This window comes from Oryza brachyantha, chromosome 5 (assembly GCF_000231095.2).
Source record: "Oryza brachyantha chromosome 5, ObraRS2, whole genome shotgun sequence".
Classification (NCBI taxonomy): domain Eukaryota; kingdom Viridiplantae; phylum Streptophyta; class Magnoliopsida; order Poales; family Poaceae; genus Oryza; species Oryza brachyantha.
The window spans coordinates 5,655,007-5,680,349 of NC_023167.2; the positions used below are offsets into that span (position 1 = coordinate 5,655,007).

At 36.5% G+C, this 25,343-nt stretch overlaps 1 protein-coding gene across 1 annotated transcript; it reads right to left on the bottom strand.

Moving 5' to 3' along the window:
* Positions 1–15,781: 15,781 nt before the first annotated feature.
* LOC102706656 (DNA replication licensing factor MCM6) lies at positions 15,782–23,565 on the bottom strand. Its single transcript, XM_006654107.2, has 18 exons — positions 23,372–23,565; positions 23,118–23,267; positions 22,619–22,759; positions 21,346–21,508; positions 21,074–21,267; positions 20,795–20,990; positions 20,615–20,692; positions 19,987–20,216; positions 19,481–19,595; positions 19,046–19,120; positions 18,823–18,963; positions 18,487–18,690; positions 18,249–18,410; positions 17,931–17,986; positions 17,732–17,856; positions 17,519–17,641; positions 16,535–16,665; positions 15,782–16,358 (listed from the first exon to the last, which is right to left on the bottom strand). The coding sequence occupies exons 1-18, from the start codon at positions 23,446–23,448 to the stop codon at positions 16,224–16,226; spliced, it is 2,496 nt and encodes an 831-aa protein (XP_006654170.2). The 5' UTR covers positions 23,449–23,565; the 3' UTR covers positions 15,782–16,223.
* Positions 23,566–25,343: the final 1,778 nt, after the last annotated feature.

Below are 25,343 nucleotides of genomic sequence, written 5' to 3' on the forward strand. Positions count from 1 at the left end.
TAAAAAATGAAAAATTGGTTTATTTTGGGACGGAGGGAGCAAAGGTTCTTGCTCCATCCATTTCCAGGATGTAGTACGTTTTAGAGCTGAACACAAGGATAAAAAATGTTGATAGAATTGAATGAAGGTAGATTATAATTGATTGAAAATAGGAAGTAGAAGTAGATAAAAAAAATTTAGTGGTGAAAGTTTTTGATTCGCTGAAAAGATAATGTAAATGTAGAAGTTGTTAGAAAGTATTTTGGAACGTATTTTATGTGCGATAAGTCATTAGAGTTTGGCCGCTAGTGTTCTCTAGTGGTAGTATTCTATAACTAGTATTATCATTGGCATAAGAATCTCTACAGTTGATTTTGTTCTACTACTAGCAGTTAATATGATAGTATAAATAAATACAATACATTGGCTTAAATAAATAAATAATCTAGATCGGCTCTACAAATAATAAAGAGCACAATAAACTTTGGGCTTTTGCTTATGCTTATAAGTCGAGATTTTAATTCTCAACCTTAAATTGAGAGTTAATTTTATGTTTTTTTATTGAAGTTTATTTTACAACTTTGGTTTTTAGATCACTGTGAACATGATATAAAAGTTTTATTCGCAAATTTTTTTCCGTTTACAAATATTTCATTTGTTTTTTTAGAAAAGCCCCAAAAGATTACCCCATGAAGTTATTTTTGTTTGGGAACGGAAGGAGTATGGCATTATGGAATTAATTAATAAGCTCTAAATAGAATATTTGATTGGATTAAGTCGTTCTTCATTTGCAATTAGTGGAGATGCATGCATGTGTTACATGTGCAGCATGTCCATGTCATTGTTCTACCAGTCCGGTCAGCCTAATGCATGACATTCAATTCAACATGGGGTTGAGGCCATGTTCTGCACGTTTCTCGAACCGCTAAACGATGTATTTTTTTTATATAAAAGTTGTTTTAAAAAATCATATTAATCTATTTATATTTTTTAATAATTAATAATTAATTAATCATGTACTAATCTGTTACTACGTTTTCCGTACCGGGTAAGTTAACTTACCCAATACAAACGAACGCGGCCTGAGTATTTGGGAAGCGAAGGATCCATGAAATGTTACCTACGTCTGATTGATGGTGATGAATCATGGCCGTAGAAGCTTCCTGTTTAATTTCCAAAATTTTTTCTCCAAAAACATCATATCGAATCTTTGGATACCTAAATGGAGCATATTTAAATATGGATAAAACGAAAAACTAATTACACGGCTATGGTAAAAATCACATGCGAGACGAATCTTTTAAGCCTAATTAATGCATAATTAGTTATAAGTGCTACAGTAACCCACATGTGCTCATGGCGAATTAATTAAAAGATTCGTCTCGCGGTTTCTAGTAGAGCCGTGAAATTTGTTTTTTTATTTATGTCTAATGTTCCATCATCCAGTCAAACGTGTGACGTGACCGTAAAAATTTTTGTTTTTCAAACTAAACACCCATCGCTAGCTGCGTGTGCTGAAGGTTTGTTTTGGCCAGGGATTTGAGAACCAATTGTTGTCAAGTCAAATAAATTATCAGGTGAGCGTTGGGCAGCTAGGACAACTGGTCTGCTGTCACCAAAAAATGTAGTGTTCTTTTCTTGGATCATTGTGAAAGCAAAATCTTGAGGGTGGATAACCTAGACGTCGAGGATGGTCCCATCAGCTTGTCGTATAGGGTTCATTCAGTACCAAATTGGCAAATTTCTATGGCAATTTTTGGGGGATCCGGTTCATACAGTGGCTTGAGAGGACTGAAGGGGCTTTGTTGGTAAAACAGAGCATGGAAGTGTTGCAAGTGCTGTGGATAGGGTGAAACTATCTTTTGTTTTGATTTGGTATAATCATGTATTTGAGTTAAAATCAGGATTTCAAAAAAAAACGTCGATATGCCAGCTGTGAAAACTGCGATTATCATGATAACCGTGATTATATCATTGCGAAAAAACGTCAAAATCCGTGGAAAAACCCATGATAATCATGTTCTGTGGTTTCGGAGATCTCCGCAATAACACAAACTCTGGTTACAATCGATCTATGTATGACTATTACCCAGGGTTTACGTGACCACGATTAGAAGTTAATCGAGCAAAGAACTGAGATTTTAAGTACTAGATAGAAAGAAAAACACATGCATATTGGTGGGTGGTGGATTGGTGTTGGTCAACTCTGCACTGACAAGCTTAGCAGTGTTTATGCTTTCTTTCTTGGAGATTTATGGTGAAATTCTTGAGAAAATTGATTATTATAGATCAAAGTATTTTTCCGGATGACAACCATAACAAAACTATGGACTAATCAAGGAGGCTTGGGGATATATAACATTGATGTTTAGAATCAATGATTACTAAGCAAGTGGATTTTTGAATTGATAAATGAAGATGACATTTGCCAGAATCTTCTTAAGAATACATATCCGAAGATAAAACAATTGCTCAGTTTGAGAAGAAAACAGATATTTTTTGGTGCTGGTCTAGCCTTATGAAAGTTAAAGTTTATTTTTCAAATATGGTTTTGGATGAATAGTGGCTTGGTAACTTTGCCTTTAAATAGTGATATCCATCTCTATATAGCATTATTTGTCAAAAAAATGTTATGGTCGAAACTATTTTTTAGTACTGTCTCACTAAATGTTTCTTTTCGTAGAGCTTTGATGGGTCAAATTTTACAGTTCTGGTATAACCTGGCTCCAAGGATCGCCTATTAATGAAAATGATGTAAAAATTTATTTAGATGACATTTACATCGGAATATATAATTTTGGGTCCAATCTATATATAAAGATGTGATCAATAACTAATATATAGCGAGAAATAAGGTTCTATGGAATTTGAAGATGCATCTAGAAATAATTTTTTTGTGTGGTATTTATATAAAGGTATTATCTTATCTACAAATAATCTAGCTTCGCGAAATTAGAAACTATGTTTGTTTTTGTATGCATAATCAATCTATCCAATATTTGTTTTTTTAAATGTTATTATGCTAGACTTTTGTGGAGGATGGTCCATATTGTTTTCAGTTTAAATCCGCAAAATAATCTTTCTCAGGTGGATGGAAACTGGTGGTTGGTTGGGGCCTTTGGAACAATTGGAAGAATTTGGTATTTGATAATTCTCGAGTTAATCTTACATGCATGGAGGTACTGTGCATGGCAGTATAGTGGATGTAGTTTTCGAGAGGATATCAAGAGTTAAATATGGAAGGGTGATTCATCAGCAATAGAGTTACTTTCCGAATAATGTCTTTCCATCCAGTGAGACATTGATTGGATGCCTTATTTTCTTCCATTCGTATTTTAAGAAACTATGTGCTTATCGATAATGTAATAATTGGCTGTAGTTTCTACTGTAGTAAAGGCCGTGATTACATATTATTAAAAAAATTACCTATACAGATCACACCAAGGAATGAGAGCCACACAACTTGAACAGTTCTTTGTAAAAAAAATGATATTCTATCATTTCCATCCTGGTTAATGTCATGCCTGGGAATGAAATCAAACGTAAGGAGGTGAATTCTTTTTTTCACAAGACCAAAATTGGATCCTGCGAATGCAAATCCTGGACAAGATGTGTGCATGTCGAAAAGAAAATCCAAATGAAAAATTGAGACAGAGGGACCCTCAACCAGCAAGATGGATATGGGTGCAAATTAAAGGGGATGCATCTATGTGTTGGATAGATAAAAAAAGGATGGTTGCAGAGTCAGCAAGAGTAATATCAAGTTGTATGTTTGGGATTGAGACTTTTCAAAACATGGCTGAAAGGGTTAAATGTTTCCATATTTCAGATTGCTTTGTAAGCTTTTCTGAACTTCTCAGCAAATGCAGCAAAACATTGAGGCAAGCAATTCACCCGTGCTGTTTGTAAGGGGTCTCTGCTAATCCAATCAATCATTGCACATCAACACGAATCAACAAGTTGTTCCAGTTATGCGAAGATGGCTGCAAGAATAACTTCAGGTAGAATAGATAAGTTAGCACAATGATAACCCGATGAATTTATGATGAAAACATTTACTATTATACAGAGTAAACCGAAGGAAACAGGCAAATGGAAGTTTTCATAGGAATTGTACAGTTGAATACAAATATACCACTTGTGTTCATATTTGAATCTGTATTCATATGCGTTTTTTCTCAGTTGCTTTTAAATTATTTGCTGCATTTTCAGTGTGTTACAGACAGAGTGTGTCTCTGCTGAAAGCTTCTTATAATGAGTATACACAATATTTGGCAATACTGAAAGATGCCAATTAATTTCCTTCAGATCTTAATTCAAGCAATCTATTTCGTTGTTGAAGTGATTTGTAGTTTCCAGGCTGGGAACTTCATTACATTACCTATCTTCACCCTCAGAAGTATTATCTCTATAGTTATTACCTACAATCTTTGAAGATAAAACTAAACCAAGACAACACAAGATGGATGTTAATGATAATAGACCCATAATAGATATTACGGGCATTTAACCAATAATTGGAGTAATACAGTGACGTATCGGCTCAGATCCTTAAATAAGATATAACTAGCACAATACCCGTGCTTTGCCACGGGGATAAAAATAAATATTTTATATAAAATTCTATTAAAATACATGGCATATGTAAGTGTCATGTATAAATAATTTAATAAATAGTCGAGTAACTTTTTGACATACGTTTGACCATACGTTTTATTAAAAAAACTTAAATAATTAGCACAATTTTTTGAATGATTAAAACTTATGTCAAAAATCAACAATGGTTATCTATTACAAATTATATTCTATAGACAAACAAGGTGTAAATGTTAAGGGGAAAAATGGTTGAATAATATGTATTAGCTCTTCTTGAAATAGTTCAGTACTCGTGAGTTGACATATTTTGGCTACATTGCAAGAGCACAGGTTGGGCAGACATCAACCCCGGAGTCACAGTTGGGATGAATTTTGGAATTTTTAATTTTATTTATTAAATAATTTACAAATTTAATTTTGTATTTCAAAAAATCACAAAATTAACCTCCTGCCGCACTCTAGGACGGCGGAAAGGTAACGTGGTAAATGGCCACTCGGGCGCGAGGGACAGCCGGAAATGACGGCTAAATGTAAAATTGTCGTGCCGCCTGACATGTAGTACATTGGCTCAGTGGTCAACGTCTCCCTCCCCTGAGAGTCAGAAATAAAAGAAAATATGCTTCTACGAAGATTCAACCTCTGGTCTCCTAGATAGAAGAGATTGATAGTGACCACTGAGCTAAGGTTGTAATTATGATTAAACAATTTCATACATTATACATATATGTATCAAACCACGGTTAAATCGAAAAATTTCCGAACGGCACAACAGGGGCTAAATGTAAAATTCGCCATGCCGCCGTTTCTAGCCGTCCCTCGCGTCCGAGTGGTTGTTTGCCACGTTACATTTCTACCCTCCTAGAGGGCGGTAGGAGGTTAGTTTTGTAACTTTTTGAAATACAAAATTAAATTTGTAAATTATTTAATAAATTAAGTTCAAAAAATTCATGAATTTTGTGCGAGCACTCCGTTGGCCGGTTGGGCCACGGAGGCGAGCCAGCGCAGTTGAGGAAACCTAAGAGCGGGGGCGAGGCGGCCCAACGGAGGCATGGCATGCACGTATGAAGAGAAGGCGACAACGCGCGCCCATGAAGGTAAGGCGCCGCGCGAGGAGAGACCGCAGCATGACAGCGTAACTGGTATGCGGGGCCAGTAATTTACGTATATTTTAAATAGTAAAGATAAAGATTTATAGCAGGCTTGATCTCATTAAAGATAATCATAATAATTCAGAGTTTCAGACTGAATCGAGAGTATATGGTTGAGGTTAACAAAACAAGGAACTCCAATAAAATAGATCACATGTGCACACAACTTGATCTATGTTAACAATTGATAACAAACATAATTGATCGGACCATACCATGCAAGCAGAATTATGCTTGAAGTAATTGAAAATTAGAATTGAGCCGATAAGATGTGTAAACTATAATTGGTAAACTGAAACAAAAGTAAGCATAAAAAGCAATCCAGATCAGAATAGAAATATCAGATAAAATCATCAAATTAACCAACTATAATATCGAACTTAATCGAGGAAGTCCTAGTCGATCTAGCTGATAGGGTGACAAAGCTAACTTACATTGCAAGAGATCGAACTAAATTGTTGCAGCCCTATGCCGACAGCTCGGTCCGTCAAAAGTATAAAGGTGGCGATGCACCGAGTTTGTATTGATTAAAATCTAAGTTACAAGGACCAAGGGTGTATATACATATACCTTCGACATGATATTATCCGACTCAGACTCGTACTATAACTTATTTCCTATTTACAACTGTAGAAACAGAGTTAATATGTCTTATTTTCCTAAATTTAATTGCGTAACATGAATTCCCTGAGTCGATTCCCTTTTGGGCCCTATCTTTAACTTCATTTCTCCTTTCCAATCCTTGTCCGATTAGGAATTCCATCAGCCACTATCTCCTTCTACTATCCGATTGTCTCTGTTTTGTCATCCATCTTTGACCTGGTCAACATCCAATCCAATATGTTAATTTCTATATTTAACGACTTCAAATGCTAAATTTCACTGCTAGCACCGACATAGTTTGGGGCGTCACGAAGGTTCCTAGACGGGCGGTGGCACTGATGTTCTTGGTGTTGTAACCTTCGTGGATGCATGATTTTGTAGACTCTGTCCTATGACGTTGTTGTTGACCTAGCGGCAAGCGACCACACGTAGCGATGGCTAACTTAGTACTAGCCTTCCCTTCTCAGAGGTATGTTTTGCCGTGGTTTGTGTGTGGTTTCTAGGCATGTGCTCCTGTGCATAACCAATTTCGACGGCCTTATGTCATTGAAAATTTTCTTGTTATCATTTGTCCCTCAATCTTAAGAGCATTTGGATTGCCCATCTTAGGACATCTTAGCAAAAATAAAAAGAAATACAATTTTGTTTGTTCAAAAATTAAATCTAACAGATTTTTATTTACAATGACTAATTATATATTTTTTCTTTCTTTCAGGTGGATATTTGACTAATTATACAATTTTATGGATATTGTAGACTGCATGCATGATCAATAATTAATTTATGAGAGATGATTGTGAAGTTTTTTTACTTTTGGCTTTTATTTTTTTTATTTTTTAGAGAATGGTATGTTTTACCCGGCCTCTATATCCATCCAACAAGATATATAGCCTTTTTTTAAAAAAAATAGATACTTCGCCCAAGAAAGGAACTCACCTGTCAAATAACCCAATCCAGAATTTTGGCTACGATGTATCAGTTGAAGGATAAATTCCTTTGATGTAACAAAAACCTGAATTGTACGTGGAGCACACTAAAATGGCTCATTTTTTGCCCAAAAGGACACTACAGCTAGTCACAGCTGCAGTACAATGGCTGTCCGATAGAATGTTTACTAACATGGTTGAGGTTCCTCTGAAAATCAGTGGGACATTGAGACTGACATGTAGGCCCTACCGTGTATGGGCTCACATGTTAACGAGAGGAGTCCACCTAACTTTTAAGTCAGAGGATTCCATTTTAGCACGAATTTTAGAATTTATATACTACATATTTCTGTTCTAGAAGAAGGTAGCATGAATTATCCCAACCACGTAACAAAAACAAGATTTCTAAATCTGTTTTCATAATGCTTGTAACGCTTGAACTGAATATTATTACTGTAAAGCTGACCAGCACCACTACTTTACAGTTCATTGAGCACATGACAGTGGTTCTGAATTATGTAAAAGAACGGAAAAAAGTTTCTACACATGAGATCAATATAACCCCACATAAAAGATTCAATGTTTGTCCAATAATCTCCCAACCACATAAGATGGAATGTTTCACTTTTTGTTTTTGTCAGAAGTAAATTTCAAGGGCTAAACATAAAGGCACAGTTCTTATGCAGTGCATGCTGATCCCCGTGTATTTATGTGGACCATATGGTCATAAACATATAATTGAACAACATTGCCTGAATTCCATATTATCTAGTGATTCTTATATGGCAATGACGCAAGGAGAAAGTGATGAGAACAGGGTACCTATCAATATAGGACGTCATCTTTTTTCTTCTGTTTATATTTATAAACCAAAATTTAAATTTTCAGTCTTAAATTTTGAGTTGGGGGTTTTCACCGTAATTTATTAGCATTCTTAGTCTTTTTTTAAGACCGCTAAGAACACATATATAAAAAATTTATTCACAAATTATTTTTTCTTTGTAAAAGCCAAATAATAACCCTGATAGTCTCTGGTATGTCAAATAAATGGACATGGGATGTATCAGAGAGCATATTCGGCCAGGAATCGCACATGCGTCAACAAATTCTTCATGCATGATTCGTTTCACCTGTCGTATTGATTAATCTTGAGAAATACTAAAGGTAAATAGGCGATGGTTGTTTACTAACCGTGTCTCCAAAACAGGAAAAAAAAACATAGAGATCTGCAATCCTTCGTCGACAGACAGTGATTACATGGATGTAAAAATTAAAGGCTGCAAAGGATCAATATTGGGGCGAAGCCAATCTGCATATTTATAGAAAAATAATTTACGAATAGAACTTTTATATACATATTCGAAACGATCTAAAAGTATATGTTGAAAAATAAAATTCGATGAAAAAACCTCAAAAGCAACTCCAAAATTAAGGTTGAAAACTCAAATTTGGCATATAAGTATAAGCACTAGCGAAAATATGGGGTGGTTATCTTTAACCGGAGAAATAATAGGAAAACCCGTACAATTTTCGAAAATTTGTTTGAATTTAAATTTGAAAAGGCACAATATTCAAAAAGATCCTTATATGTAGTACATAATTTCTAGTGCTATAGCGTTAAAAAGTTTTGTGAAACCTAGGAAGTTAAATTCATATTTTGGTGTCAAATGGAATTGTTTGAAAGAAAGGATAAAACATAATAAATAGGCTGGGCCAATATGAGCGCGGTTCTTGAAGCCCATTAGGCCCAGTAGAGATGAAAAAGTCTCCTCTCTTCGTCAATCACATCCCTCAGTCACTCACTCTTAAAACCCTCCCCTACCTTTCATGCTCGGGGCTTGTTTAGTTTTCAAAATCTTTCTTAAAAACATCACATTAAAACTTTGGACACCTAAATAAAGTATTAAATATAGATAAACCAAAAAACTAATTACACAGTTATGAAAGAAATCTTGAGACGAATCTTTTGAGCCTAATTAGTTCATGATTAGCCATAATTGCTACAGTAATCAACATGTGCTAATGACAGATTAATTAGGCTTAAAAGATTCATCTCGCGGTTTCCAGGCTAGCCGTGAAATTTGTTTTTCATTCGTGTTCAAAAACCCCTTCCAACATACAGCCAAACATTTGACATGATACTTCTCCCAAAAAATTTCAAAATCTAAACACCACCTCAATCTTCCTGAATTTTTTCTATGTTTTTGTCATTTTTCAGTAGTTTTCTTTTTTTGCCAAAGAAAAAAATACCACTGCTTGTTGCCGCTCGGTGACCGTACGCAAACTGTGCTCATCCCCTTTTGTAAATTTTGAATGCAAACTTTTGAGCTCAAACTTCATCTAGTTTTTTCATATCTATCGCTTGATAGGCCGCGTTCGCTGGTAGAGCGAGGGGGTGTTAGTTATTCGGCGTGGAAACGTAGTAATAGATTAGTATATAATTAATTAATATTAATTATAAAAAAATAAAATAGGTTAATATGATTTTTATAAATAACTTTTCGATAATTTTTTTAAAAAATACACCTTTTAGCGGTTCGTGAAAAAACGAGAGAATGCCATAACCATTTAACAGTGGGGTGATAGTAACCATGACCCATATGGTAAGGTAAACCTTCTAGAAAGTATCAAACTCTTATCCCTTATAATAATTTAAATCATGCTCTTGTCATTGTTCCAAGCCGTGCAGTGCATGTACGTAGAACCAGCCCTTGCATAGTAAGCCAAAGAGCAAAATATATTGAGCTCGTTCGCAAGAGGCTGTTGTATTATGTCTAAACAAAGCATGTAAAATGAAGAAGGTTATTAGTGTATGATTAATTAAGTATTAGTTATTTTAAACTTAAAAAATAGATTAATCTTATTTTTTAAACAACTTTCATATATATCTTTTTAATAAAATCTTATCATTTAGTAGTTCGGAAAGCGTGCGCACAGAAAAATATGAAGAGATTAGCCTCTTTAGGCTCATGCGAATGCGCCCGGCCTATTAGACCAGTCTTAGTGGGAGTTTTATAGGCAATAAATAGGGTGGCATGTAGATATTTTTTATGATGTGGTAAAGTATTAATGAAGAAAGAGATAAAATGAGTTTCATGAAGATAAAACCTTCTAGACATTGTTATCTAGACAGCTTATGTCTTGCATGTAATCTAGGAAACAATAGATGAAGCTATGTATCGAGAGAGGGGTGTTTTATCCTAGTTTTAAACTTTTTAGATGATATTTTACTCTAAGTAATCATGTCCATGAAACTTACATTGAGTATGGTCTTATAGGAGGTTATTTTGTTGTATAAGTTATAAAACGGTAATCTTCATGGCATGCTACCAGAAAAAAAATGGGTTGGAGAGTACAGGGAATCATATCTCTATCATGGAACATAGCGGCCCAATGCTATATTCAACTAATTAAGGGTGGGGTTCAGTTTACAAAATGATTTTACAAAAACATCACGTCGATGTGTATGGTCACACATTTAAAGTATTAAACGTAGTCCAATTACAAAACAAATTTCAGATTTCGCCTGGAAACAGCGAGACGAATCTTTTGAGTCTAATTAATCTGTCATTAGTACATGTTGGTTACTGCAGCACTTATGGCTAATCATATACTAATTAAGTTCAAAAGATTCGTCTCATGATTTTCTCCATAACTGTGTAATTAATTTTAATAGTCCTATATATTTAATGTTTCATTTAACTGTCTAAAAATTTGATGTGATGTTTTTAGAACAAAACTTGGTCTAACTAAGGGGATACAGTTTGATGGAATGGTATAGTCATGTATATTTAATGTTTCATGTAACTGTCTAAAGATTTGATGTGATGTTTTTAGAACTAAACATGATCTAACTAAGGGGATACAGTTTGGTGGAATGGTTGATGGACATAGGAGCAGGGTAGGTGAGGGTAGCGAAAGCAGAAATTCTAGGATCTAGATGCAAATCTTTACCATCTTACCATAGGGCGAAGCTAAGGTATTTCGGCGAGGTTGGGTGATGGAAACAGTTAACTCTCAGTTTTTAGTAATAGTGCATGTAGTTCCGTAAGATCATAGTCATGATCAATGTTTTATGATAAATAATTGGCTTGTAAATTGGTGTCGGTGTATCCGTAAGTAATGTGAGTCAGGTTACGATATCTGTGCTCGAAACGGTTGGTTTTGACTTTATGTGTGTAGGTGACTTGAGGTTAATTGTGGTGACAAGGACCATGACTAGATTCAAGGAGAAACCGATGTCTACATAGTCAGGATGCCATGTGACCAAGTTAGACTAAAGTCATGATTCTTGGAGTTCAATATCGATCAATGGTGGCGGGATCATGACTAGGCTCACGGAGGAGTTAAGGTCCAGACGATCGAGAACGTCGGGTGATGATGTTGAATACGAGGTGGTATATGGTGGAGCACTGTGTAGAATAAAATCGAAAGAGGTTTCGCACGTTATTTGTGAGACACCGAAAAATCGCGAAATAAAATTGGACGAAAATTGTACGGGAAAAAGAAAGGAATATGCAGTGCTAGAGTGACGCAGTACTGTAGCATGCATGGGTGTCAGGTGGCAGCACGTATTATTGTTTACGCGTGCAGGAGGTTAATCTTGGTTCATGCAGCAAACGCGTCGAACGGTTGATCGTACGTGGTCAGACATGCGTCTGTTTGGCCGTACGTCTACGTGTGCAGATTGGTTTCGGCCGGGCCGTGCAGCCGTGAGGCGGTGTGCGTCCGCGAGGAGTCTCGCCAGAGATAGGTTTTTTTTTTATATAAATAGATACTGAGGTATGTTTTTTATGTTTTTTTAAGATTTAGAATTAGATAATTTTAAAAGTATTGTTGATGTATTTTGTAAATATCAGTTGATGCAATAAAGTTAAGAGCATTCAATCTGCATCTTCTGTGTTTTCTCTACTAGTGTTTTTCTGGATCTCGATGATCTAATCGGCAGCGTAACTAGAGATAATCTCAGGGCGTAACCAGATCGGCGGATAGGAGCGACGTAACCAGAGGTAATCTCGGGAACGGCATAACTAGGGTAATATTTTATTTCCGCTAAAAGACTTTTATGTTTTGGTTCTACATACTATTCATCCACATCTGGTGGGTGTGCTTAACTCTGTTTTGATCCTACCAGCCCAACAATTAGGACAAGATTTAGTCCAAAATTTTAAACTCTCATTTCCTTACATTTGTATACGACAACTTTCAAGCAGGAATGTTATATATCCATGTTCTTAATGTTTGGGATGCTCGAATTATTACTAAAATTCTGACATATTGAACTGCTGCACTATATGATATTGCTCCTACCTCTTGAAAGGTAATGGTCTCATTTATTACTATCTAAAGACAATTGATGCCAAATACTATACTGCAAAAGGCAAGAAATATGTCTCCTTATTTCAGTATCAAAATTAATTCTAAAACAATATGACAATTATATTTCAAAACATCATTTCTTCAAAAAAAAATAACTATAAATGTTCTGAATACAAATTGTCTTATGTGGATTGGAAAGAAATCGGTTTCAGTTTTAACTTATAATTAAGGTAAGATAATAATATATAAATGTTTCAATTATAAGTACGTATTTCATTACATTTCACAACAATATATTACTAGGATGGAATAATTTTATATTTGTATCTTTCACTTTTTTGCGTGTCATATTTTCTTGGAGTATGACAAAACTCACAAAGTAATTAAAAATGCAATGCCATGTGAATAATCAACTATTAGGACCTTCTTTCTTTGTCTTACTTCTAGGGAGGTTGGAATAACATCCTAAAAAGGCTCGTGGAGTTATATTTCATTGAGCACATGATGACATCCTGCTTCTAAATTATTTAAAAGAAAAAGAATTTTGTTTCAACCACACTACTAAAAAAACATTTTTGCTAATACCCCTCTTGTTCTTCCCATGTGAATTGGGCCATTTGTACCATCGATTTGGTGCAGGCTACATGAAAGTTTTCTTTAGTAGTGCGAGATCAAAGATAACTCCACGGAAAAGATTTGCTTTCGCTTTTGATGATACCCCATCCACTTAGGCCCTCTTTCTTTCGATACGGGATTATTATAATCCAAATTATTAGAAGTAAGCTGAAAAAAACAGACAACTTATTGAAGTAGTTTATTATAATCTGGAGCACAGCTTATTATAATCTGATAAGCTCATTTAGGTGAGCTTTTTCCAGATTATTGGGTGAAAAATTACCCACCATGGTGCTCCACTCTCTCTTTAGACTTGCAACCCAATAATCCAGACTCTAATAATCTAGAAAAGAAACAACTCACAGCTTATTCTACTATAGATTATAACGATCTAGCTTATAGTAATCTGACTCAATAATCTAGATTATAATAATCTTAAGTTGAAAGAAACAGGGCCTTAATATGGTAGCTCAAGTTGTACAAGTGGAGTAAATGTCATGGGGTGAACATTTACACAGTCCTTTGTGCAGTGAATGTTAATCATCATGTATAAATATGACCTCGTTTACCTTTACGCCTGTATCAGTGGCAGATCCAAAAAGAACTATTAGAAGAGGCTGAATGAAAGAGAACTACTTTCAGCCCTTACTTCCCTTTAGAAATATCGAATCTAGAAAAAATATTAGAAGGGGCTGGATGAAAGAGAATTGTTTTCAGCCCTTACTTCCTTTAGAAATACCAGAAATTTTGCTACGGGGGCTAGGGGGCTTCAATGGCTCAAATCGGGTAGGAGGGGCTGAAACCCCCTAGGGGGTGAACCACACTTCGACAAAGTGCAACACAAGGATATAGCCACCCTTGTGACATCATGGCTAATGTTAACGAGACTAGATCATTAAGGGGTTGACTATAGAAAAAACCAAACGATATATTTATAAACGAATAATAATTTGTGAATAAAGCTTTTTATATATATATTCTTACCGATCTAAAAATCAATGATGAAAAATAAGCTTCGGTAAAAAACACTCCATCTAAATGTAAGGTTGAAAATTCAAATTTTAGCTTATAAATATAAACAAAAATAAAAAAACGTGACATAAGCTTTTTGACACGTCCAATGGGATTGTACTTTACATTGCCGAGCAACTACAAGTCTAGGCGGCAAAGGTAAATCTGCGTCCATGTCCATTGAAGGCTGATGTACATGACTGGACACTCACATAGAGAAAGTAACCTCCTTCGTTCAAACATTTCCTCCACATACCGGGCTTCAGCAGTACCGAGTCAGTGAGTCACCCGTACCAGCTCACAGTTGAATCTATGCCACCTATTGTAAGCATCCTAAACGAAAATGACAATTCCAGCGCAGCTTAATCCAAGGTGTTCCCATAAGTTAGAGCATCCCCAACACAACAGATCATCATCTAAATTTGGTCATCCATATCTTCATTTAGATGACCATCTAAAACAATTTCATCCTCTATATCTCTTTGTACTCCAGCAGATCATCCATATATGACATTCTCTATATTTCTTTAGAGGATAGAAAGAGAATATTCAAATATAGAGTTTCTCTCTATATATATGACATTCTCTAAAAATAGAGGATAAGATGAATGTTCTACTGGAGCTCAACCTTTATCTTTCATCCTTTATTTTTAGAATAGAGGATAGGATAGATGAACTGTTGGAGATGCTCTTATGTAGTTAACCCTCTGTCTCATTATTATGTACGGGAATTAGTGCACTACACGCCCAAGTATTAACACCTACATCCATTTTCAGTGATGGTACCCGCCTAGAGGTGATAGAAATAATGTGCTTAGGGTACCCAATCCAATGCCAAAAGATGAATGATTATGTCATTCTCAGTAGCTCTTTTATTTGACATTAATTATATGTCACATCAAATTCTTTTTTATGATATGACAAGTATTTAATTAGGAAAGAAAAGAGAACTCTTTCATCATAGTGAAATGCTCATGGAGTTATTTCCAAGCAAATGAAAGTCCGTTGAAGTCAAAGTTTTCTTTCACCTACAATTTGTATGGTACATTTCATCACACTTTCATGCATGAATTCAATACTATACAAGTATATGAAACTGTAAATTGAAAGATTACTGACAGATGTCCTTTTATTTCACAGAACAAATTTAAAACGTTGACGTGTCATACTTTAAAACTGTAAACTTAAAATTAAAGAGAGCATTAAAAATGGCCTTACATACTTGCATCTGCCTGTTCCACCTCTCTTCTCTTATCTCCTGCTATCATGTACTCTATATGTTTTATATTATAAATTTTTTCAAGTTTGACTATATTTATCCATGTAACAATATATATATTTTATATATGTGTTTAAATTTATTATCATATAAATACATCTAAAATTATAAAGTCTTATAATTTAAAACGGAAGAAATACGTGTTATTACGGTCATGAGCCTACTTGTCATCCTCTACCCTATGCATGCATGCATAAAGGCTCCATTAATAATCCTCCTATTATCTATTGAAAATTTAATGCTTCATACGATAAAAACGAAATGGTTTAACAGGCATCTTACCCTTTTTTTTTCACAATCTCTCCTCGAAACTTCAATTAAAAGTTCGCATGCTTCCTTTGCGTATGGCAAGAATTTGATTTTCTTTTTTTTTTACAACTCATTCTCAAAAACGTTTGAGGCAGTGACCTCCAGAAGCAGCATACAAATTAAGCTGCCCCCAAGGCTTGACATAGTTCAACCAATTCACATAAAAAAAATGAACACAATTTGACAAGCAATACATATCAAGACTAACTGTAGTTATCATCACTATGACTGTCGACTACACCTTTGCTTCCAAGATAATTAATTATACAATTGTGTAGATCATGTGCTCAATTGGAAAAACTACCAGCGTACGACAGTTGGGAGATGGTACAACATGTATTTATGCAGTGTCCCTCTCTAGAATCTACTCTTGGTTCCATCGGTTAACCACATCGATTGGATTGTCAGCTGCGAACCATGGTCACCCAGACCAAATGGTTAATCAATGACATAGTTCGGATTAACTGCCAGAATTCTGCTCTCTGATGATGTTCTTCTGGCGCCACTGTCGTCAGCCGCCGGGGCTGCTCCTTCGTCGATGACTATAAGATGCCCTTCTCTCTGTATTAACCTCTGCATTTGCAAATCGATTGATAGCTTTTAGCAACATATGAATCTGAAGTACATGCTCAACGTAAACGGTTAATGTGGAGTTCGCAGCGCAGGCAAGTTAATGCAGTTTTGTTAGGTTGTGAATTTTAGATACCAAACTCTGCAATTAGATGGTAAAACAATGCAGAGGGCTTTACCTCGATGATGGCCTTGATGCACTTCACTTCTTCCTTCACCTCTGCTGTAGCATTGTAGGCACCTTGGGCATTCTGCTGCTCAACATACCAAATTATCAGATCACCTTGCTTCATGCCAGCCATACCATCTCCTGCAATTCATTGTTGGAACAATGTCAGCACGAATTCTATATCAGCTGGAGGTCTAAGAAATATCACCTTGTTCATAAAAGGAAACATTTCAATGGCACAGGACAAGCTAAAAGCAGTGACAGGCACAGTAGAGGAGCTTGATGGAACTGCTAAAAGGTATAGATTTTCCCAGATTATTCCCTAGCTTTTAGGCACGGGCTTCCTGAACTGGTAACGGTGTGTTTGCAAAAAGTTTCTATATAGATGTTTATTCTCACCGTTCTAAACAAGGTTTTCAACTTTATATTAGTTAATTTCATTGTTTATACCATTAAATAGCTATCTTTTATCCGTCAAAAGAACTATAATATAGATGAGACACCAACATGGTGAAACATACTACAGTTTAAGCTTACAACCACTGTAAATAGTTGGCATACTAGTTATCACATGTACGTGTCTACAAGTCTGCACGAGGCTCCACGACTTAAATGCCTATATTGTTCTAGTAAAGATGTTTCAAAAGAATTAGCTGAAGCAATTCAATAGTACTAGACCATTATTGCGAATTAGCATGTTTTATCAGAATATCAACAAGGAACAATTAAAAAAAAATGTTCCCAACCTAGACCATCATATGTTCTGAAAAGGAAGCATATCTCAGCAAACCATAAAATGATGTAATGCTGCTCACAACTAAAGAACTAGTTATATGGGGCATAGGCAGTCAAAATTAGCTCTCTTATTTGAAAGTAAGCACGTAGTACTATGCTTCATCTGAAGTTGCAAATCATGAGGCCAGATAAGTATACTAGGGAATAAGTCAAAATAAAACAATAATGGCGAAAGTATTGTAAAATTCAGTAACAGTACCATCTTTCATGACTGACTCTTCATGCTGCCGTAGTCTCATAATTAAAGCTTGTGTCACTCTCTGGAAATGTTCTTCTGTTATAACCAATTTCTTCTTACCAGTATCTGCCTCTTGACCATTATCTAGATTTTACATTAAAACCAAGGTACCAAAACAATTAGAACAGCAATAATATAAATAATAAGCCATTTTGGTGACAGTTGGAAGCCCACCTTGACCCTCTTGTTGAGGAGCAGCATCTGTTTCTGGTGGCTGACCAGCATCATTATCGGTAGGTACATTTGCGCCATCATCAGCATCTTGGAAATCAGAGAGATCAACTTCACTTGATTCCACGCTGCACAATTAATAAGCTTCTGTTAGCAAATCACCATGCAAATATCAGCGCTTCAACAGGGTCAAGAAACTTGCCTGATAATTGATGTCTTGAGCAATTTAACCGCCATGCGGACGTGGGCTGGGAGAACCTATGAAATTTATACCAAATGAAGTCAAAAGTAAACATCATGGAGAACAATGAATAACTCAGCGCAAAGGACATCAGGACCAAACATCAGCTTATTTAATACCAAAATCAACTATGAGTTAATAATACTACTCCTGATAGTGGAAGTTAAATTGTTTAGACACCATACTGCATAATCTAAGAAAGAGCTAAGTGTTTTTCCAAGATAAACTTGCAGTGCCATCATAAAAAACATGTATAAAACGAATGAGGATTTTACTTACAACTCTTTCCAAATGACTTCGGGCAATAGCTTCCGAAAGCCTGATTAAAGCTTCTAGTTGCCTAACTGTCATCCTGTAAGCAACTCTAGTACCAGGGGTACTATCGCCTCTCCGAAGGGTAACATATGATTCAACAAGAACTTTCTTTGCTTCAGAACTCAGCTGCATTGACATAAATGAACTATAGGTTAGTTGATGACGATTTGAAGTTTATTTATGATGGAAGGAAGATTTAAACCTGAGGTTTCAAGGACTTTGCAAAAGCAATGTAACGTTTCAACTCTGCAGTGGTAAATGCCGGGGCAAGTGCCTCTTCACGTTTCTGATGGACCCTCACAATGTGATGAGCAATGTGGTAGTCGGTGTTTTCATCAGGCTCATCAATCATGATGTATACCAGATCAAATCTTGAAAGAATAGCCGGAGGCAATGCCACATTGTACTGAAAGGATAGCATCAGTTGAAATATTAGATCCCAACACTACCTCACGATATGTCATGCCTCAACAAAAAACAGGAATTTAAATATTTTCAAAAGTAGTTAAAAATATAATTTATAATGTATTTGGCTTACCTTGAGTGGTTTTGACTTGTCATAACGCCCTCCTGTGGGATTTGCTGCTGCCAAAATTGAAGTCCTTGCATTCAGAGTTGCTTGTATTCCTGCTTTTGTTATGCTAATGGTTTGCTGTTCCATTGCTTCATGTATAGCGACCTACAATGGAGAAATGAGATTAACACACTCAAGTTCATGCAAAAAAAGGGCAAGGCTAATAGGGAGAACTCAGCAAGCCTACCTGATCTTTAATGTCCATTTTATCAAATTCATCAATGCAACAGATACCATTATCAGCTAACATAAGCGCACCTGCCTGCATAAACAACCAATAGCAGTGACAGAGGTAAGGTACCAGAAGTTCAGAACTAGGAAGCATGCATGCAAAATAAGTATATACTATGCTCACTGAAGTTCAATTTAGCATTTACCATATTATATGTGCACTGTTAAAATGCTTTTATGGAAACAAAATTCATTTTTCATAGATGTGTTGCTATGACTTATATACAAACTTCAACAATTTAGTGAGCACCTAGCCTGTCAATTATTTATATCTATGAATCTTACTTGAACCATGCAATTCAAAGCAAAGGTACACTTATTAATATAACTTGCATCCACATATATCTGTATTGGTAATACAAACAAATGGAGTTCCAATCATTGGTATTACCTCAATACAAAATTCTCCAGTCTCTGGTTCTTTAGCAACAGTTGCTGTCAAACCAGCAGCAGATGAGGACTTCCCTGATGTGTAAACAGATCGTGGAACAATACCAGCAGTATATCTGACGATTGGATTAAGAACACATTAAATTCCACTATGATTCATGGAACATATTTCAATATGATCAATGAAATGATAAATAACTAGCAAGATAGAAAGTCCTATCCAAGAACAAAATTGTATAAGCAACAAGAAATCTGGATTTCATGTGAACCATAAAAAATCATATCAGAAAAACATTGTGAAGAAGCTTATAGCAACATAAATTCAACAAGTAGACTGAGCAAGATACAATGTACAATACTGAGTCAACCTAACTAAAAAAAATATGTGGTGAAGCAGCAGAACAGTGTTTATATATCCAGCATGGTAACCTTGAATGATGTAACTTAAATATACAGAAAAAGATAAACAATAATTATTATATGGTAACGAGACAATGAGAAGCTTACTTTAAAAACTGAGACTTTGCACAACTTGGATCACCAACAATACAGACATTGATGTCACCTCTAAGATTTATCCCTTCATGTGTTATCTTGTGAACACCACCCAAAAGCATGAGAAGGATTGCTCTCTTAATTTCTTGATGTCCAAAGACTGTAGGACATATGCTATCAACTATCTTATTGAAAAAATCAGGAATTTTCCTCATCCTAACAACTTCATCTTCCTCTTCTTCCTGTCAGAGAGGGGGGAGACAGAGATAGTTAATAATATAAACACTGTAATGACAAACTATAAGGTTGAAAAGAAAGCATAGAGATAATCCACAAAAACACAAGAAGTGCCATAATAACTATTTCATGGTCTAACATCCTTACATGAATACATAACACACTAAATCAACAGTGTACCAGGATCATGCAAACGTTTGGGGAGCTTGAATGGTATGCATTGTCAAAAAATTAGAAAAAGGGCACTAGTATGGTTACACCTATCCATGTCTGCCTGCTAGCATGGCACCGGAATGTTTGAATACCGTCTAAGGAGAATTTCTCATAGTTCTTTTTTAAGAGGCTGGTCCTCTTTTCCTTCACTGAAACAGAGTAACAAATCTCAATTCTGATTTGGACTTACAGTGAACTTCTGTCTTTCGCTGTCATCTCCATCTATGTCCCTGTCTCTGATATCGACTTCTCTCCTTCCATCTGCCACCTAGTAACATTAAAGAGCAATGTTAACCTTATATATCCTTACAATAAAAATATTATAGCCAAGCTAATTAGATGGATCTTCATTGCAGGAAAGAGGCCATACCTGCACTGAGTTTGCTACAAAAGCAAGGCGATACGAGAGATCTCGCACTCCTAGTGATTTCAAGCCCTTGACACCTTCTTGGACACCAGACCCATTCTTTCGCTGAGGAGCTTCCCGGCGACACTCGGCTCTCTCACCAGGTGAAGTTAAAGCCATAACATCTGGAACGGCAACAACAGTTCCCGTAAATATGACCCTGAAAATAGCCAAAACAGAATATTTTAATAATGTAAAAAGACCATCCAGTAAGTAAAAACAATGCCAGCAAGACTTCCTCACGTGTCCCCAGCTCTAGCCTTCTCAACAATCTCATGCCTCAGAATGACATCCAGCGAGCGTGGTAGTGAACCAGCAGGTATTTCTTTTGATGTCTCCTGCATCCTGACCCGCTGCCAATCTGTGAACTTGCTCTCTTGTCGGAGAAGGGCCCATTTTGATCGATTTTGGCATGTCGCATTGACGCATATTATTGGCTAAAGTTAAGGTACAGAAACCTTTAATTAGGCACATTGCAGAGAGAAAAGGTAGTAGATAAGCTACACAATCACAACCTCAGTATACTTGAACTGCTGCTCGACATTCTTCACAACATTTCCACAATCAAGGCACTTGAATGTGCCTTGCAGTAACTCAGGCCGGACCTCACTTGTCCGTGTCACCACCCCCATTACAGCTGTGAGCTTACCAATCTCTGCTGTCCCAAGCTCCCTCAGCCTATTATAACAACATTTTTTTAGAAAAATATAACAATTGTAGTCGATGCTTTTTGCAACAATCATGTAATTTAGCTTAACACCTATGACAAAGCAGAGGATGTAAAACAATAAGAGAGACAATTATCTATTATCAAGCATAGGACATTAAACAGAATGAAAGACCAGAGGCAATGAACTCCTTTGAATAGTATCAAACATAGAAGGCATTAGTAACAAGGATTTTAACCAATAGGGTAAATTCCCTATATACACCTAAAAGCTCGCTCAATCCCTAATGTACCCCTAACCTAAAACTTATCCGATCTCTTCTATACCCTTGAAATTTTAACTTGATCCCTTCCATACCCCAGCCATTACATTTCACCGTTAAGTTCATGAAAAATGTCTTTAATGCCTTTGATGATTTAAGTTTGAATATAAGGTTGAAAAACAATTGAAAAAGTCGTTTGAGTGCATAGTATATTCATTTTATGTAACTAATGAGACACTAATTACAGAAAATTTTAAAACAAATTTTAAAAACAAAAAATATAATAAAGTAAAATTTTTATTTGAAGTTTAATAGGACAATAGATTTTTTGATCAGGGGTACTCTTAAAAAATATCGTGAGCATTGACAGTCTTATCTTTGCACGAATGCACCTCATTTTTATGAGTTTTAGAAAATAAAATAAATACATATTTTTTATTTTATTATCTAAAAATAAATTTTGTCATAAATAATGAATCACACAACAAACTCATAACTATTAATAGTCTAATGCGATAAACTTTTACATTTCTAATAATGTAATTCATAAACTTCTATACTCAACCAAAAGGTAAAATGGTCAATTTTATAGAAATTAGACGGTCAACTAAAGGTCAACTGACGTGGAAGGGATCAAAATCAAATTTTAGGGCTATACAAGGAAGCAAGCAAAATTCAGGGGTATAGAGGCATACAGGGGATTATCCCTAAGCAATAAGTGCAACTAGACAAGTAACACACTTTGTACTGAATTCCAGGCCATTTTCAAAGTCTGTTTATTTATCAACAAATAACCGTTACATCTGGAATTATCTTGTTGAAATAAAAAATGAAACTTCTAGAGGAGCAAGTACAGACCTCTTCAGCATTGGAATGTTGTAGAAGGCAATGTTAATGTCCTTATTAGGGCTATCATCAGAGATGATTGGCGCACGATTCTCGCCAGTCCTCTGTTCCATCACGAACCTCTTGCACGCATTCCGGAGGTACGGCTCGAACCTGATGCAGTGAAATGCACCACATAAGCAGTTATTTCAAAACTGTAGCAGATGAACTGATCAATCTGCACTTCTTTTAGTGAAAACAATCCATTTCAGCAAGTCAGTACCAACCAAAATTTTTCAATTGAAAAAAGAATGCTACACCCAACCAACAACCCATAGACCCCGTCGAAATCTCAAAAAAAAACTGTAAAATTTCCATAAAATAAACAGGTTAACAGGAGCAAACGAACCAAAGGCGTCGCCTTTCCGTGCCCAAATCCAGTGACAGATCTCAAAATTTCCCAAATCTGAACCCCCCCCCCCCCCCCAAACACACACACACACACCAAAAGGGGAAAAAATTCCAATCTCACCGGAGGTACTCCTCGGAGATTGCCTTCTGGAGGACGTCGTTGAAGCGCATGACGTGGGCGAAGTCCACGTACATGGTGGTGGACTCCCGCGACCGCATCGCCTCCAGCTCCGTCTCGTAGAACGGCTCCGCCGCATCCGCCTCCTTGAACCTACAGATCCGCGCCGTCAGTCGAAACCGGGACCCGGTAGAAAACCCTAGAAATGGAATGGAGGAAGGGGGGGTGGGGGAGCCGCGGCGGGCGCTCCGGCTTACCGCCTGAGGAACTCGAGGAAGATGTTCTCCACCCGCGCCGCCTTCTCGTCTACGAAGAACCCGCCGAACGCCTCCATCGCCGGGGCGGCGAGACCTCTCGAAACCTCGCCGAGTGCTTGGGGTGGGGGGAGGATTTTGCCCTGTGCGGCTCCGTGCACGTGGTGCGGCGGGGCGCGAGGGTTTTGGTTGGGGGAGGAAGAAGAAGATGCGTGGAGTGGTCTTTGGCGGGAAGGTGGCGGCGTCTTGGCGCCAATTCTTCCCGCCAAAACTGGGGAGCCAGGGGGTGGGGCTCCGTGGACCGTGTCCGTTAACCGCTGGCTGTTGGCTGTCACTGGCACGTGGGGCCTCTAGAGCGGAAGAGATGGGACCACCAGTCCACCAGCGCCGTGTGCACAGTCCACGTGACTGTCTTGGTTTGGGCTGTGATGGGCCGTGTGGTCCAACATGCCGCATTCTGCATTAAATGGGCTGCCTTTGTTCTATCCTTCTATATGGATTTTAAAAAGAATAAGTTCACCTTTTTCAGCGCATTAGCCGTGGCTAATGTTGACCAAAACAGTGCATGAGAATGACAGAAACCGTGCAAAATCATGTGTTTTCGGCTGCGAAAACCGTGGTTATCACGAGAAAACCATGGGGAGAAGAGAATTTGAAACAAGAAAATTTGTGAGATGTCAAATGCAAAAAAAAATTTGAAAAAATACAAAAAGTAAGAAAAATATTTTTACGACTATATTTAGGGCATGTTATAGGAAAACAAGAAAATTTTGATATGACATTTTCTAATTCTTGACATTCCAACATACAAACATACACCGTCATACCCTTCCCCAAATAATTCACGTCAGTAACGAGTAATAACAACTTTATTTTAATTATTATGTCACAAATATACCTACTATCCAAGAAAACTACTATATATGTACTAACACGCACAAATAATTTTCCTCCACGCATATTTTCTCTATATCCATCATTGTATATTTGTATTTAAACATTATGTACATCGTGTATCTAGTGCAAATTAATAATGACTTAACAACAAAATATTGTTAACCATCTTCTTAAGAAATATTATTTGCAATAGGCTATTTTAATTTTTTTCCTCCGAAATTTTCAGTTATGATTTTTAATTATGCCGAGAATACACCTTTTTCATAAATTTCTTTGACAAAACTATACTATATATCAACCTATACAACATATATTTTTTCCATTAAATTTCCTCGAAAATTTTAAATTCTCCTCAAATTTACACTCCGCGGTACATAATGTACCGCGCCTACGCGGTAACGGAAACCATGATACTAAATAAGTAACCAAAACAATCAAATATGAAAGAGTACCTTAAACTAAAATGGATATGATAACTAGCAGTTGTATAACCATATCAAAATATCAAACCGAACTGAGAACGTCCTGATCAAACCAATATGCCTACCACGCTGACAAGAACTGAGCTATGAGCTCGCTTTGTAGTGAGGTTGATTGCGTGGGAGCGTGTAACACCCTGCCTCTAAAATCCGTATTAATCCGCTCTACACGTTGAGTGGACTCACATTCGCATGGTATCCCGTTTACATTTTCGTCGTCGCTTTGTGTAAAAGAGTTAACCTAGAAATACCATGGTTAGAGCATCAAGGCTTATAAGCAGGTCCTCACCCCCCTAAACTTTCAAGGTGGTATTAAACCACCGCTACACATCCACTCCTAGGCCATATGGACTAAACATACACTACTAACAGGCTTCAAACAGGCTAGGGTGATACAGAGCGTGGATGATAACGACTAGGGTGCAGTGGTTATGAGGTGACGATGGATTGATCGGAAGCCTCAAAATATGAATATCTTCATGTCGCCAAGTCAAATTGGTTAAAAGATCAGGCACCTAATATCACACTAGACTATTTCGCTGGCGATGGTGACAAATGTTGTGATAGCATTGTAAAAGAAGATAAAGTCATCGATGCGC